Source organism: Beta vulgaris, chromosome 8, assembly GCF_026745355.1.
Source record: "Beta vulgaris subsp. vulgaris cultivar EL10 chromosome 8, EL10.2, whole genome shotgun sequence".
NCBI lineage: Eukaryota > Viridiplantae > Streptophyta > Magnoliopsida > Caryophyllales > Amaranthaceae > Beta > Beta vulgaris.
Genome location: NC_079209.1, coordinates 15,136,520 through 15,153,404, shown reverse-complemented (window position 1 = coordinate 15,153,404; position 16,885 = coordinate 15,136,520). Strand labels below are relative to the sequence as shown.

General features: G+C 34.0%; 1 protein-coding gene across 1 annotated transcript; it reads right to left on the bottom strand.

The window, feature by feature from the left end:
* Nucleotides 1–1,107: 1,107 nt before the first annotated feature.
* Nucleotides 1,108–5,881, bottom strand: LOC130589846 (uncharacterized). The gene is made up of 2 exons (XM_057391447.1): nt 5,670–5,881; nt 1,108–2,147 (listed from the first exon to the last, which is right to left on the bottom strand). The coding sequence occupies exon 2, from the start codon at nt 1,741–1,743 to the stop codon at nt 1,108–1,110; it is 636 nt and encodes a 211-aa protein (XP_057247430.1). The 5' UTR covers nt 1,744–2,147; nt 5,670–5,881.
* Nucleotides 5,882–16,885: the final 11,004 nt, after the last annotated feature.

The following is a 16,885-nucleotide window of genomic DNA, read 5'->3' as shown; positions in this document are numbered from 1 at the left end:
TCATGAGATTTCAACCCAATTAATTTCAGATCAGTCATGGAAACAAGTCTTCTCATGTTAGATGAGTATCCAGTGGAACCTTAATACCGTATAAACACTCACAGAACAATCGTTTCTCTTTCCTAGACAATGTATAGCAAGCTGGAGGCAAATAAGTTGTTGTTCCCTTTCCTTTCTTAGCCTTTTCCTTAACCTTTGGCCATAAATTAGGCCGAATCTTCAATTTCTCCATATCTCTACGAACCTTAAGACCATCCTTAGTCTTTCCTGGCATATTCAACAGAGTACCGATAATTGCATCACAAACATTTTTTTCAATATGCATTACGTCGAGACAATGTCTAACTGGTAAATATTTCCAATAAGAAAGTCACCAGAATATAGACTCTTTTTTCCAAACGACACCATCGTCTTCCGAAGGTTTAACCCCTTACCAAATATTGTTCCCATCCCCTTAACACGATTATAAACTTCTTTTCCAGTTAACGTATAGGAGCTGGACCATTTTCAACAAACCCGTTAAATGGTGCTTTTTTCTTTCGATATGGATGAGAACTATGTAGGAATTGCCTATTAATGATATAGACATGTTTCCCACAATGTGGCAAATGTGTAGCCTCCATGCCATTCTCACAAATGGGACATGCCTTTTTCCCTTTGACCTTATACCCCGATAAATTCCCATAAGCAGGATAATCATTTATAGTACAGAATAGCATAGCACGAAGCCTGAAATCTTCGTTAGAATACGCATCAAACACCATAACACCTTCGTCCCACATCTTTTTGAAATCTTCGATGAGAGGTGCAAGATATATGTCTATATCATTTCCGGCTGCTTAGGCCCGAAATTAAAAGAGACAACATAATATACTTCCGCTTCATGCACAACCATGGAGGAAGATTATATATCACTAAAAGAACAGGCAAGTGCTATGTTGACTACTCAAAGTACCGTAAGGATTCATTCCGTCCGTACACAATGCAAGTCTCAAGTTCCTAGCTTCCTGACCAAAGTCTCTATATCTGGAATCGATAGCTTTCCATTGAGGAGAATCTGCTGGATGCCTAAGCATCCATCTTTCTTTCTGCGATCAGCATGCCATCTTAGGTTTTGTGCATCTTCTTTAATGAAAAGAGCCTCCTAAACCTTGGCACAACTGGAAGATACCACAACACTTTCGCAGAAGGCCCAGTATTGCCCGGTCCGGGCACAACCCCATCCGGCAATTTGTAGCGGGACTTACCACACCTCGGGCATTCATAAAGGTCCGCATACTCATTTCGATACAACATGCAATCATTCGGACATGCATCGATGCGCTCATATTCCAAACCCAAAGGACACATTAATTTTTTGGCATAATAGGTAGATTTTGGTAACAAATTACCCTCAGGAAACATATCATGTAAAGCTTCTAAGAGTTCTGTGAAGCCTACATCAGTCAAATTATGTTTCGCTTTTATGTTGAAAAGAGTCAAAATCCCACTCAATTGAGTGTATTTTGTACACCCTGGATAAAGGGGTTTCCCAGCAGCTTCAGAAAAACTGTCAAACACTCGTGGCCGCTCATTAAAATGGTCACGAGCCCCTTCCAACATCTCACCTATTCGATCACCGAACTCTTCATCCTCAGTGTCACTATTATCTCCGTTGTCATTTTCATCACCTACTACATCATCGCCTTCAATCCTAACATGATCTTCTACCACAACTTCATTCTCAACCCCGATATTCGACATATCAATTTCTAATGAATTACTAGTGCCAACATCAACATTAACCCTATCCTGAGTATATTTTCCCTACTCACCATGCCATAATGTAACAGCCCGCACTTCCGAGTTGCTAACTAATCACAATTAAGATACACAAAACACAATCAACACTTAACAAACCTCGAATTTACATCTATTCACACCTGTAATAGCGGAAACAAAACATATAAAAACGATCCTGGATCTGTGGGTCAGGGGCCCACAATATAACAACTTGAAAATCAAATAACAGATTACGAATACTTTGAAACAAAACAATCTAACTTTAACCTCAGCCCACCATTTCATAACATAAAACTCTTCTTCTTGATAAATAATCATATTCCACGGCCTCGACATCATCCCTGCAAAATCACTAACAATGAACCCTGCCCCCACCAGGACAGGTTCGAAGAACAAAATCAGAAAAACTGAGTACACACACTGTCCAATCAGAAATTCATTTTAGTGGCTTAAAATATAGTTGTGCGGTTTATTACTCATCAAGTGGAACAATCCCAGACTTCAAAAATACTTAAAATCCAATAGTTAGAAATGTTTCTATCACGACTCCAACAACCCTTAACTAGAAAGTCCAATAAAGAGTACTCATACATATACTACAGATAATAAGTTCCTTGCCATAAGGAAAAATGTTCAACAACAGTTGAAATACATAAGCTCATCCCAAAACCTCATTTTGGTGGCTTAAGACCATTCGTATACAATTCATGCTAGAATTCAGTATGCTTACAAGTAAGGTACTTGTTAAAAATTTCAGGATTACTATCCTTGCACAATCATATTAAAGTAAGAATTTTTATCATGAAGATCACCACTTAGATCATTCAAAAACCCTTTGGGTCGATAGCATTTAATTTCATTGGGTAAAGCGAACACGAATAGAGAGGGGCTCCTTACACAAGGAGCCGACTGTCTCTAAGCTAATGGAGGTCGTCACCCCACCGTTTAAATATTTATGCTTGCAAGCCTTAACCAGGACATGTCCCATTTTTATTATCTGCTGGACTTCACCCACCCAGCGAGGGTTCGAAGGAGATCACCCATCCTCCAAGGTTGTTGTTCATACCGTACCTTATTTGGTATCGGCCTTTACCACTTGTATCCATAGTTTATTTACATAAATAGTTTAAATGCACAGTTTATCAATACCACACGTGTTTCAAAGAACACATATTTATCCATGAAGAGGAAAAATAATCACACTACTATGGTGTTGCTAATCATTGCAAGACTTGGATCTTCTTTTGAAATCTTTTGTTTTACGTCAACAATTTCACATATTAGTTACATGTAAAGATATAAGGAAATAATCAATTTTTACTGCTTGTAAAAGTCGTATAGGCACTTAGTGTGCCATTTAAACTTTACCAAAAGGGTTGAGTTAACAAGAACATTTGGAACTTTTGTCAAAATAATTACAGCAAAAATACTGAACTTAAAATGAACATAACTTCCTGCTCGGTACTTCGAATTAGGAATTTCCAAAACTTAACCTCAATAACTTTTGGATCATGACTACTCAAAGGAACAATACCCGCTCCATAACACATATTGAGCATCTCGCTCATAAATGTTGTTTACTTTCCCATAAAACAATAACTAATCATAATACTTAATTTCTCAATAACACAAACTTATATCTTTCAAAACTTATACTCTTGTTCTAATTCGTATCGCATACTCAATTCCAAGTGTATCAACGACTTAAACTCTCGTCCGAAATTAATATAAAACAAAACAAAGTTGAAATGTAACTAACATATCCAAAATACCTAACCTCAATAATCTTATTATAACACAAACTCGAATCTCAAATAACCTCACTTACCTCAAATATTCTTTTAAAGGAAGTAATATACATAAAACGTATTCGAAATCAAATGTCTCTCCGCAGTCGAACCCATAACATAATCAAAGTGTAAAATATGTTTCTCAAAGACTTATAAGATAACTATTATGAGACCCAATTCTAAGCTCGTGCGATTAACCTGTAATGTTTTACTTGTAGACTATAAGGTATCCTCTAACATGTCTTGGCAATTCCCTTCATCATAATAGTTTCTCTTTGTACTTGGACTTCCGTTTTAACTTATAGCATCTAAACTATAGCATTCCAAAATTCTCAGATATGAATTTTCCCCTTAAATTTTCTTATTCCCAATACATGAACTTTCATTGCCAGAATATAATCTTATTACATATCATAAATCACCTACAATTACTATGGCAAGTCAAAATATCTCACTCCATATTTCCCAATACTCCACTCGTTGTCCTCATCCTTCTCAAATTTATAATTCACAACCATACGTCCCCATGTATTTGTACTGAAAGCTCATATTAGTCTTAACACCATACGCTTAGTATTGCATTATATAACTTTAATTACCATGCTCTCTATTATCTGATTTATATTTTTCTTTCCCAACATCCATTTATATAATCTTACTCATCCAATAGACGAAATTATGCTCCAAACTCTTTTACTTGCCCTTTGCGGATAGATCTTTTATTACATAAGTATTGTAAATTATACTCTCTAATAGATACTCATCTAAACCACCACCAAGATTGGATCCTTATTTCACTGATACGACATTCATATCTCAAATCCTACACATCCTCTGAACTCACAAACCTCTCTGTAACAATCATTAACTCATAAATTAATATTTGACCTTTGAAATTCACATCCAAATTTACTATTCCCTAACTATCTAATCTACGTCACCACATAACATCTTCATTCTTAGTTAGAACCTCCCAACAATTACTTCATCCTTCAATTATGACATCACAAATCTTCATTCTTAATTATATAACAGCTCCATATTATTTTCGGAGATTCTTCGGGTGATACCATTCACCTTGTTTATACGCCTAAGTAAATCTTGGGATATGACTACTTCTAATAATATCCTCAAAGCGCAATTGTATTTATTAAATGAACTTCACAAGTACCCATCTCAAACAAACTCATTCTAACTTAGATTCCAAACTCCATATAACATAATTCATCCATGATATTCTGTAAAGATATAACTTGTTTCACTAGACTTACGTGTTTCCAAACTTAAATCCGAAAATAATATTCATTAATTGACCCAAATTTGAGAGACTTTTTCCTATGAGAACTTCTTCATAAAAATTTAAGTAGGAGTAAAGATCCTCCCCGACATTAATAGAACTAGAAAATTCTGATTTATAATTTCACGAGTCATATTTGTTCATAACTCCAAGCATAATTTTCAAAGTTCATGATCATATATAATAAAATCTCAAACATAATAAAGAGTTTTTCATACTTTCAGATTCCATATAAAACTTATATCAAAATATTTTCACAATTGCCTTAAACCTGAAATTTTAACCCTCATCCTTGATCAAAATTCCTTTCTTTTTCTCTGAAACTTTCAAATATAACTATAATTTAAATCGAAAGCGAGTTCATAAATATCGAGTCGACGTCCCGGCTTAGTTCGTAAATCGAAGTACTTGTTGTAAAACCACTTATATAGTTAGATATACTAAAGATCCTTGCTTTAATTCTCATAGCTACACTTTCATATAAAAGATCAACTTACTAAGCATAAAAAACTTATTATAAATTCGATGTGGAAACAAGTAGGTTTAATAACATCACACATCTATATTATTGAAGGATTCAACTACCTCCAATCAGTTCTTCATAAAAATATCACTCAGTAAAACTCATCACATAATAGCTTTCGCTCATAGCTTAAAACCAAATATGTAGTTAACAACTCTTGTAAAACACAATAACACTTTGAATAATTTTGTATTTATATAAAAGGCTTATTAAACTCAGCACATGAAATCACATAAAACACGAATATAGATTCAAAGGTGGAAGGACATGTGTGTACCTTTAAACGATTCCCAATAATTCGACATTCTGGATAACCAACTATAGCTCGAACTTCATAATTTATCTCCATATACATACTCCAACAACGACCTCAAAACAATAACAACAATCATTAACCATCCTCACAACAATTTAGATAAACAAATTGAATTACTCATACTTTCTAAGCTCTTCCATGAACTAACCACCACAACTTTATATACAACCCATTCTACTAATCCAACTCACAACATCAATTCCTATCTCTAATTAACATCATTCTGATTTCAAGAGTATTATCAAACGACATAATTTATAAAATCAGTTTTTATAAACTTACTTAAAGGCTTACTTCATATTAGAAGCTTCAATCCAATAAGAAAGATAAAATATTCAATCTTTAAGTTTAACAATTCTTATCATAATTATATTTGTTAATAAATAACAAAATTGAGAACCAAGTTTATTTCTAAAATCAGATATAAAATCCAATTGCACCACACTTGAATTGGAATAAAGGAGATGAGGAATTCAAGAAAAATTAGCTTATACCTTCATATGAAAGGAATACCAAAATAATGGCAGCAACAAGGCAAGCAAGCCAATCACGGCAGCAGCGCAACACAAAGTACAGCAGTAGTGCTAACTTGTGTAAGGCGTAACTCATAGCTCCGAACTCCAAATTGAGCGATTTTTGTGCTCAAATTCATTAGCTCGAAGTGATCTACAACTTTGATTCAGAAACAAAGAGCAAAATTGGATTGCATGTTATAGATAATTGAGGAACAGATTGTCGGAATAAAAACAGAGGAGAGAGAAATGAAGATAGGAACACCAAACTTACAAAGACCATAACTCATAGCTCTGAACTCCAGATCAAGTGATTTTTGTGCCCAAATTCATTAGCTCGAAGTGAACTACAACTTTGATTCAGCAACAAAGAGCAAAATTGGATTGCATGTTGTAGATAATTGGGGCAACAGATTGTCGGAATAAAACATAGGAGAGAGAAATGGAGGTAGCAACACAAATTTGCAAAGACCATAACTCATAGCTCCGAACTCCAAAGCAAGTGATTTTTGGGTCTAAGTTCAATAACTTTTCGAGATCTACAACTTTGATTCAATAAGTTTGGTCAAATTCCAACTAAAATGCAGAAATTGAGCATGCACAGTACGGGTATAAAATCAGAGGAGAGAGAAAATTATTGTTTGAGATTTTATTTTGGTTTAAGGTTTCTCCCAATTCTTAACCACTTGGGTCATTAAACTGAAATCTTGAAGAAAATAATTGATCTATGGGAAAAATACACTTTGGCACTTGATTGAGAAGTTATGAAAAGGAGAGAGAGAGATGTTCTAGCATCTAGAGTAGTAGATAGTGAGGAGACATAATTTGTAATTAAAAATGGGTTTCTCTTTATTTCAAAGCTTAAAATCCTTAACACAAGTCTATATATTATATAAAATTCATACTAACTTATTTGTGCTTGGAACTTACTTTAGACGCTAAAATAATTCTCAAAGTAATTTCTTTACTAATATGAACATAGCTAACTTTGACTAAAACGTGTTTGAAAATATCAGCTATTATACTTACTAAATCTCATTTATAAAGTCGTTATTAAACCTGCTTAAAATATAGGCTATTACACTCTACCACCCTTAAAATAATTTCGTCCTCGAAATTCGAAAACCACTAGTAGAAAAAACCCTACTTGCTGCAGTTAAAAAATGCCCTATTGCTGCGGAATAGGGCGCGCAGCAATTAAGGGCGCAGCAATAGGTATTAATAATATTGCTGCGGTTTTAAACCGCAGCAATATTACGTAATATTGATGCGGTTTTAATGACCAAACCGCAGCAATATAAGGAATTATGGTGAAATAAGGTGGCCCAAAAAGGTAATATTGCTGCGGTTCCTGGCCCAGAACCGCAGCAATAAGTAATGGTAAACGTAAAAAAAAAAATTTTTTTTTTTTTGAAATTTTGCAATTAAATTTGAAATATTAAAACCATACCACTAACCCATCCACAATCCATCCAATTCACATACAAAATGAAGATAAAATAACATGAATTTCATTAATATATAAAACTAAAAAAAACTAATTACATACATAATACCAAAAATCAAAAAGTAAAAACAAAAATAAGCAACTATTACAACTTAGACTAATTTAAAAAACTATAATAAAAATAAGAAACTGATCTCTAAAATAACAAAAAAAAATCTAAAACCATATCTAAAAAACGACAAAAATAAAAATAAAATCCTAAAAATAAAAAAAATCACAGATCTGGAAACGAAAAAAAAGAAAAAAAAAATCCAAAAAAAAGGTTCAGGCTCGCCAACAACACCGGAACCGGATTCATCAACAACACGAAAAAAATCGAACGAAATCTGGTTGAAATTCGCTCGCCTCTCGTCGATTCATCATCACCGGAACCGGATTCATCATCAACAACCGGATCGTCGCTCGCCAACAACACCGGAACCGGATCTCATTTGAGCACCCCTTGCTCGCCACCATTGATCGTCGCTCGCCTCTCGTTCGCTCGCCATTGCTTTCGCTCGCCTCTGTTCTCAGTTTCTCGTTTTCAAGAAAGAAAAAGATGAGGAGGAAGCAGTCGAAGGTCGAAGCTCGCCAACAAATGAAAAACCGGATCTGGTTCTCAGTTTCTCGTTTCAAGAAAGAAAAAGATGAAGAGAAAGAAAACACCGGCAAAATCAACGTCGAAGGTCGAAGGTTGAAGGTTGAGAGGATGGTGTAGGGTGAATGACGAGGATGAGAGTGAAGGTAGAAGATGAAGGGTGGAAGGTTGAGAGAATCAGTAAGAGGGAGAGGAGGGAGGTTGAGAGAATCAGTAAGAGGGAGAGGGGGAGGTTGAGAGAATTATGAGGAAAAATAAACCCTAGCTGCGGTTTGCACGCCTTTTATATATATTTTTTAATATTATTTAATGATATTGCTGCGGTTTTCTTTAAAAACCGCAGCAATATATTAAAATATTATTTTTTAATATTATTTTAATATATTGCTGCGGTTTTTGCTAAAAACCGCAGCAATATGTCTCGGTCAAGTAGTCAAACTTTTTCGAAATATAATCGTTGAAACCATATTGCTGCGGTTTTCTAATGAAACCGCAGCAATATTGTCAATTTCTATTTTTTCTTTTCTTTTTACGTGATATATTGCTGCGTATGGGTAAAACCGCAGCAATATCACCGCAGCAAATAGCATTTATTCTACTAGTGAACGTAAAACTTTAGATCATTTCAAACAAAAAGATCACATAAAACATATTTAACGAAAATCAATCAAATCAACTCATATTGAACTCCAACACCTCGAAAGATAAATTGATTTTGGAAAATATAATTACTCACTTTGAATCAAAAATCTCAATATAATACGATCTTTCTCAAATGGCCACTCAAAGCTAAACTCCAACAAAACTTTTCACTTTTACAAATTTTCAATCTCAATATTGAACCTTAAATCTCTCAATCTCTATTCCTCAATTCTTAACCAACCAATAACCCTAAGCAATTTCGAACAATCCCAAATATCTTTCTTAACTCGTATGCCATGATATGAAGATCAGGAAAACTCTAAAACAACCATGCTCTGATACCACCTGTAACAGCCCGCACTTCCGAGTTGCTAACTAATCACAATTAAGATACACAAAACACAATCAACACTTAACAAACCTCGAATTTACATCTATTCACACCTGTAACAGCGGAAACAAAACATTTAAAAACGATCCTGGATCTGTGGGTCAGGGGCACACAATATAACAACTTGAAAATCAAATAACAGATTACGAATACAAACAAAACAATCTAACTTTAACCTCAGCCCACCATTTCATAACATAAAACTCTTCTTCTTGATCAATAATCATATTCCACGACCTCGACATCAACCCTGCAAAATCACTAACAATGAACCCTGCCCCCACCAGGACAAGTTCGAAGAACAAAATCAGAAAAACAGAGTACACACACTGTCCAACCAGAAATTCATTTTAGTGGCTTAAAATATAGTTGTGCGGTTTATTACTCATCAAGTGGAACAATCCCAGACTTCAAAAATAATTAAAATCCAATAGTTAGAAATGTTTCTATCACGACTCCAGCAACCCTTAACTAGAAAGTCCAATAAAGAGTACTCATACATATACTACAGATAATAAGTTCCTTGCCATAAGGACAATGTTCAACAACAGTTGAAATACATAAGCTCATCCCAAAACCTCATTTTAGTGGCTTAAGACCATTCGTATATAGTTCATGCTAGAATTCAGTATGCTTGACAAGTAAGGTACTTGTTTAAAAATTTCAGGATTACTATCCTTGCACAATCATATTAAAGTAAGAATTTTTATCATGAAGATCACCACTTAGATCATTCAAAAACCCTTTGGGTCGATAGCATTTAATTTCATTGGGTAAAGCGAACACGAATAGAGGGGGCTCCTTACACAAGGAGCCGACTGTCTCTAAGCTAATGGAGGTCGTCACCCCACCGTTTAAATATTTATGCTTGCAAGCCTTAACCAGGACATGTCCCATTTTTATTATCTGCTGGACTTCACCCACCTAGCGAGGGTTCGAAAGGAGATCACCCATCCTCCAAGGGTTGTTGTTCATACCGTACCTTATTTGATATCGGCCTTTACCCACTTGTATCCATAGTTTATTTACATAAATAGTTTAAATGCACAGTTTATCAATACCACAGTGTTTCAAAGAACACATATTTATCCATGAAGAGGAAAAATAATCACCACTACTATGGTGTTGCTAATCATTGCAAGACTTGGATCTTCTTTTGAAATCTTTTGTTTTACGTCAACAATTTCACATATTAGTTACATGTAAAGATATAAGGAAATAATCAATTTTTACTGCTTGTAAAAGTCGTATAGGCACTTAGTGTGCACATTTAAACTTTACCAAAAGGGTTGAGTTAACAAGAACATTTGGAACTTTTGTCAAAATAATTACAGCAAAAATACTGAACTTAAAATGAACATAACTTCCTGCTCGGTACTTCGAATTAGGAATTTCCAAAATTTAACCTCAATAACTTTTGGATCATGACTACTCAAAGGAACAATACCCGCTCCATAACACATATTGAGCATCTCGCTACATAAATGTTGTTTACTTTCCCCATAAAACAATAACTAACTCATAATACTAATTTCTCAATAACATAAACTTATATCTTTCAAAACTTATACTCTTGTTCATAATTCGTATCGCATACTCAATTCCACAGTGTATCAACGACTTAAACTCTCGTCCGCAAATTAATATAAAATAAAACAAAGTTGAAATGTAACTAACATATCCAAAATACCTGAACCTCAATAATCTTATTATAACACAAACTCGAATCTCAAATAACCTCACTTACCTCGAATATTCTTTTAAAGGAAGTATATATACATAAAACGTATTCGAAATCAAATGTCTCTCCGCAGTCGAACCCATAACATAATCAAAGTGTAAAATATGTTTCTCAAAGACTTATAAGATAACTATTATGGAGACCCAATTCTAAGCTCGTGCGATTAACCTGTAATGTTTTACTTGTAGACTATAAGGTATCCTCTAACATGTCTTGGCAATTCCCTTTATCATAATAGTTTCTCTTTGTACTTGGACTTCCGTATTTAACTTATAGCATCTAAACTATAGCATTCCAAAATTCTCAAGATATGAATTTTCCCCTTAAAGATTTTCTTATTCCCAATACATGAACTTTCATTGCCAGAGTATAATCTTATTACAGTATCATAAAGCACCTACAATTACTATGGCAAGTCAAAATATCTCACTCCATATTTCCCAATACTCCACTCGTTGTCCTCATCCTTCTCAAATTTATAATTCAACAACCATACGTCCCCATGTATTTGTACTGAAAGCTCATATTAGTCTTAACACCATACGCTTAGTATTGCCATTATATAACTTTAATTACCATGCTCTCTATTATCTAGATTTATATTTTTCTTTCCCAACATCCATTTTATATAATCTTACTCATCCAATAGACGAAATTATGCTCCAAACTCTTTTACTTGACCCCTTTGCAGATAGATCTTTTATTACATAAGTATTGTAAATTATATCTCTCTAATAGATACTCATCTAAACCACCACCAAGATTGGATCCTTTATTTCACTGATACGACATTCATATCTCAAATCCTACACATCCTCTGAACTCACAAACCTCTTGTAACAACTTCATTAACTCATAAATTAATATTTGACCTTTGAAATTCACATCCAAATTTACTATTCCCTAACTATTTAATCTACGTCCACCACATAACATCTTCATTCTTAGTTAGAACCTCCCAAAAATTACTCCATCCTTCAATTATGACATCACAAATCTTCATTCTTAATTATATAACCAAGCTCCATATTATTTTCGGAGATTTCTTCGGGTGATACCATTCAACCTTGTTTATACGCCATAAGTAAATCTTGGGATATGACTACTTCTAATAATATCCTCAAAGCGGCAATTGTATTTATTAAATAGAACTTCACAAGTACCCATCTCACAACAAACTCATTCTAACTTGGATTACAAACTCCATATAACATAATTCATCCATGATATTCTGTAAAGATATAACTTGTTTCACTAGACTTACGTGTTTCCAAATTTAAATCCGAAAATAATATTCATTAATTGACCCAAATTTGAGAGACTTTTTCCTATGAGAACTTCTTCATAAAAATTTAAGTAGGAGTAAAGATCCTCCCCGACATTAATAGAACTAGAAAATTCTGATTTATAATTTCACGAGTTCATATTTGTTCATAACTCCAAGCCATAATTTTCAAAGTTCATGATCATATATAATCAAGATCATAAATCATAATAAAGAGTTTTTCATACTTTCAGAGTTCCATATAAAACTTATATCAGAAATATTTTCACAATTGTCTTAAACCTGAAATTGTAACCCAACATCCTTGATCAAAATTCCTTTCTTTTTCTCTGAAACTTTCAAATATAACTATAGTTTAAATCGAAAGCGAGTTCATAAAGATATCGAGTCGACGTCCCGGCTTAGTTCGTAAATCGAAGTACTTGTTGTAAAACCACTTATATAGTTAGATATACTAAAGATCCTTGCTTTAATTCTCATAGCTACACTTTCATATAAAAGATCAACTTACTAAGCATAAAAAAACTTATTATAAATTCGATGTGGAAACAAGTAGGTTTAATAACATCACACATCTATATTATTGAAGGATTCAACTACCTCCAATCAGTTCTTCATAAAAATATCACTCAGTAAAACTCATCACATATATAGCTTTCGCTCATAGCTTAAAACCAAATATGTAGTTAACAACTCTTGTAAAGGCACAAATAACACTTTGAATAATTTTGTATTTATATAAAAGGCTTATTAAACTCAGCACATGAAAGCACATAAAACACGAATATAGATTCAAAGGTGGAAGGACATGTGTGTACCTTTAAACGATTCCCAATAATTCGACATTCTGGATAACCAACTATAGCTCGAACTTCATAAATTATCTCCATATACATACTCCAACAACGACCTCAAAACAATAACAACAATCATTAACCATCCTCACAACAATTTAGATAAACAAATTGAATTACTCATACTTTCTAAGCTCTTCCATGAACTAACCACCACAACTCTTATATACAATCCATTCTACTAATCCAACTCACAACATCAATTCCATCTCTAATTAACATCATTCTGATTTCAAAGAGTATTATCAAACACATAATTTATAAAAATCAGTTTTTATAAACTTACTTAAGAGGCTTACTTCATATTAGAAGCTTCAATCCAATAAGAAAGATAAAATATTCAATCTTTAAGTTTAACAATTCTTATCATAATTATATTTGCTAATAAATAACAAAATTGAGAACCAAGTTTATTTCTAAAATCAGAATATAAAATCCAATTGCACCACACTTGAATTGGAATAAAGGAGATGAGGAATTCAGAAAAATTAGCTTATACCTTCATATGTAAAGGAATACCAAAATAATGGCAACAACAAGGCAAGCAAGCCAATCACGGCAGCAGCGCAACACAAAGTACATCAGTTTTGCTGAACTTGTGTAAGGCGTAACTCATAGCTCCGAACTCCAAATTGAGCGATTTTTGTGCTCAAATTCATTAGCTGGAAGTGATCTACAACTTTGATTCAGAAACAAAGAGCAAAATTGGATTGCATGTTATACATAATTGAGGAAACAGATTGTCGGAATAAAAACAGAGGAGAGAGAAATCAAGATAGGAACACCAAACTTACAAAGACCATAACTCATAGCTCTGAACTCCAGATCAAGTGATTTTTGTGCCCAAATTCATTAGCTCGAAGTGAACTACAACTTTGATTTAGCAAGAAAGAGCAAAATTGGATTGCATGTTGTAGATAATTGGGGCAACAGATTGTCGGAATAAAACATAGGAGAGAGAAATTGAGGTAACAACACCAAATTTGTAAAGACCATAACTCATAGCTCCGAACTCCAAAGCAAGTGATTTTTGGGTCTAAGTCCAATAACTTTTCGAGATCTACAACTTTGATTCAATAAGTTTGGTCAAATTCCAACTTTAAAATGCAGAAATTAAGCATGTACAGTACGGGGTATAAAATCAGAGGAGAGAGAAAATTATTGTTTGGGGTTTTATTTTGGTTTTAAGGTTTCTCCCAATTCTTAACCACTTGGGTCATTAAACTGAAATCTTGAAGAAAATAATTGATCTATGGGAAAAATACACTTTGAAACTTGATTGAGAAGTTATGAAAAGGGGAGAGAGATGTTCTAGCATCTAGAGTAGGTAGCATGAGTGAGGAGACATAATTTGTAATTAAAAATGGGTTTCTCTTTATTTCAAAGCTTAAAATCCTTAACACAATGTCTCTATTATATAAAATCCATACTAACTTGTTTGTGCTTGGAACTTACTTTAGACGCTAAAATAATTCTCAAAGTAATTTCTTTACTAATATGAACATAGCTAACTTTGACTAAAACGTGTCTGAAAATATCAGCTATTATACTTATCAAATCTCATTTATAAAGTCGTTATTAAACCTTCTTAAAATATAGGCTATTACACATAACCAAATATAATACTCAGCCCTAAATCCACGACGGATAAGATGATCCCTTATGGTCCTAATATCAGAAATCATATTCACATTGTAGCAATCAACACATGGACAATAAATCTCAGCCTCGCAAGTAAGTTGTTGATGTTCTACAGCACGTTTACAAAACTCATTCACACCTTCTACGAACTCCAACGTATTCCGCTTTCCATACATCCAACTTCGATCCATTTCTAAAAACCCCAACACATACATATATACAAATTAATATCAATTTAAAATTCACATAACTCCAACACATACAACAAACTAATATTCAATGCATGCTTCCATTGGGTCCTTATCACTCCAACCTAACCCATCCTTAAACGTCCAATCCCACTAGTGAATGCATGTATCATCTTTGATTCTAAGTAAAATTCGGCATCATTTCCCTACAGTTCTCCAAGTACACGATAAAGATAATTGTTTATCTTATATGTACCCGGAGAACAAATTAGGGAAATGACTAACCGTATTTCACTTAGAATCAAAGAATCAACACACATTCACCACCTAAGTGAGATGTGACGTTTAAGAACAGTCCCAAAACGGGACTATTCAAGACTTACTCCTAAAGAGTAAGTCTTGAACGGGTATCTAGGCAATATGATGTACATAAAAACAATCGCATTCAAGCGATTCCAAATATTCACCAAACAATAATCGCATTCAAGCGATTTCAAGTTATCATGAAACAACAAATACCAAACCATTCCTTAGATTTCCCTTCCCCTCCCATTGGTAAGTCTATCAATATAAAGGCATTGCATTCATATCAATTTAAACAAAGAATTACAAAAACAAATCCCGTATAACATATTAGGGCATACAAAATTATCACAAAATCAGTTTTTAATACTCAAATCTTATAACTAAGCATATATATACTTTATACTAATCATTTTAAACTACAATTTAAGCCAAAAATTTATTAAAACACTAATGAAGAAAAATTTACAAAAAAACTAACCTAAGATGACAAAACGGCGAGGAACAAGCTTGAATGCACCAGAAATTCTGAGGAGAGGCACCGGAGGAGAAGTGCCAGAGGAGAAGCACCGGAAAACGAAGGGGGGAGTGAATACCGGAGTCGATTCGCTGAAGCAACGAAGGAGAGAGGCGGCGGAGGAGAACTGCCGGACCGAAACGCCGGAAAACGAAAGGGGGACGCCGGAATGTTGTTGCGAAATCGCCGGAAGACCGAACGTGTCGCCGGAGGAGAGAGAGAGAGAGAGTGTGAGGGGGTCGAAAGTTTGAGAGAGTACTGTGAGAGAGTTTGAGAGACTGAGAGAGTTTGAGAGAGTGAGGGTACTGTGAGAGAGTTTGAGAAACCCGCGTCCCTTTTTTTTTGGATTGCCAGCGAATATTGCTGCGGTTTCCACGTGGCAACCGCAGCAATATTCGCTGCTCAGGGCCCACATGTTTTCAAAATTTGCCCGTTGACTAATATTGATGCGGTTTTTGGCGGGAAACCGCAACAATATTGTAATTTTCAATTTTTTTTTTCTTTTTGCGTGTTATATTGCTGCGTACAGGTAATACCGCAGCAATATCAGCGCAGCAAATAGCATTTATTCTACTAGAGTTTATTATTGGAATTTTTGACCCATCTTTAAATTAGGAAATGATATAAGTGTGTAAAATCTGAATATCCAATCAAGTATATATATTTAGCTAAGGATAAAAAAGACATTTCATTGGGGGACACTATACAAATATATTAAAAGGCGCGCGTAACAATGTATACACGCCATGTGGCACCTCTATGAATACATTAGAATTGTTTAATATGTACATAAATCATGTCAATAATTAACAAAAGTAAAATTAGCTTGCAACAAGATTTAAACTCGTGACCTCTTACTATTATACATAAGACAATTATTATCTCAACTAACTTTTAATCATGCTTTAAATGTCCACATTATTATGTTTGTACCTTTTAAAGGTTAAGTTTTCTTTAATACTACCTCTGTTTTTATTTAGTTGCAACGTTTTGACTTTCACGCTTGCCAATGTACAATT

Excerpts from the sequence above, each read along its gene's own strand:
- LOC130589846 (XM_057391447.1), bottom strand. The coding sequence starts at position 1,743 with ATGTCGAATATCGGGGTTGAGAATGAAGTTGTGGTAGAAGATCATGTT.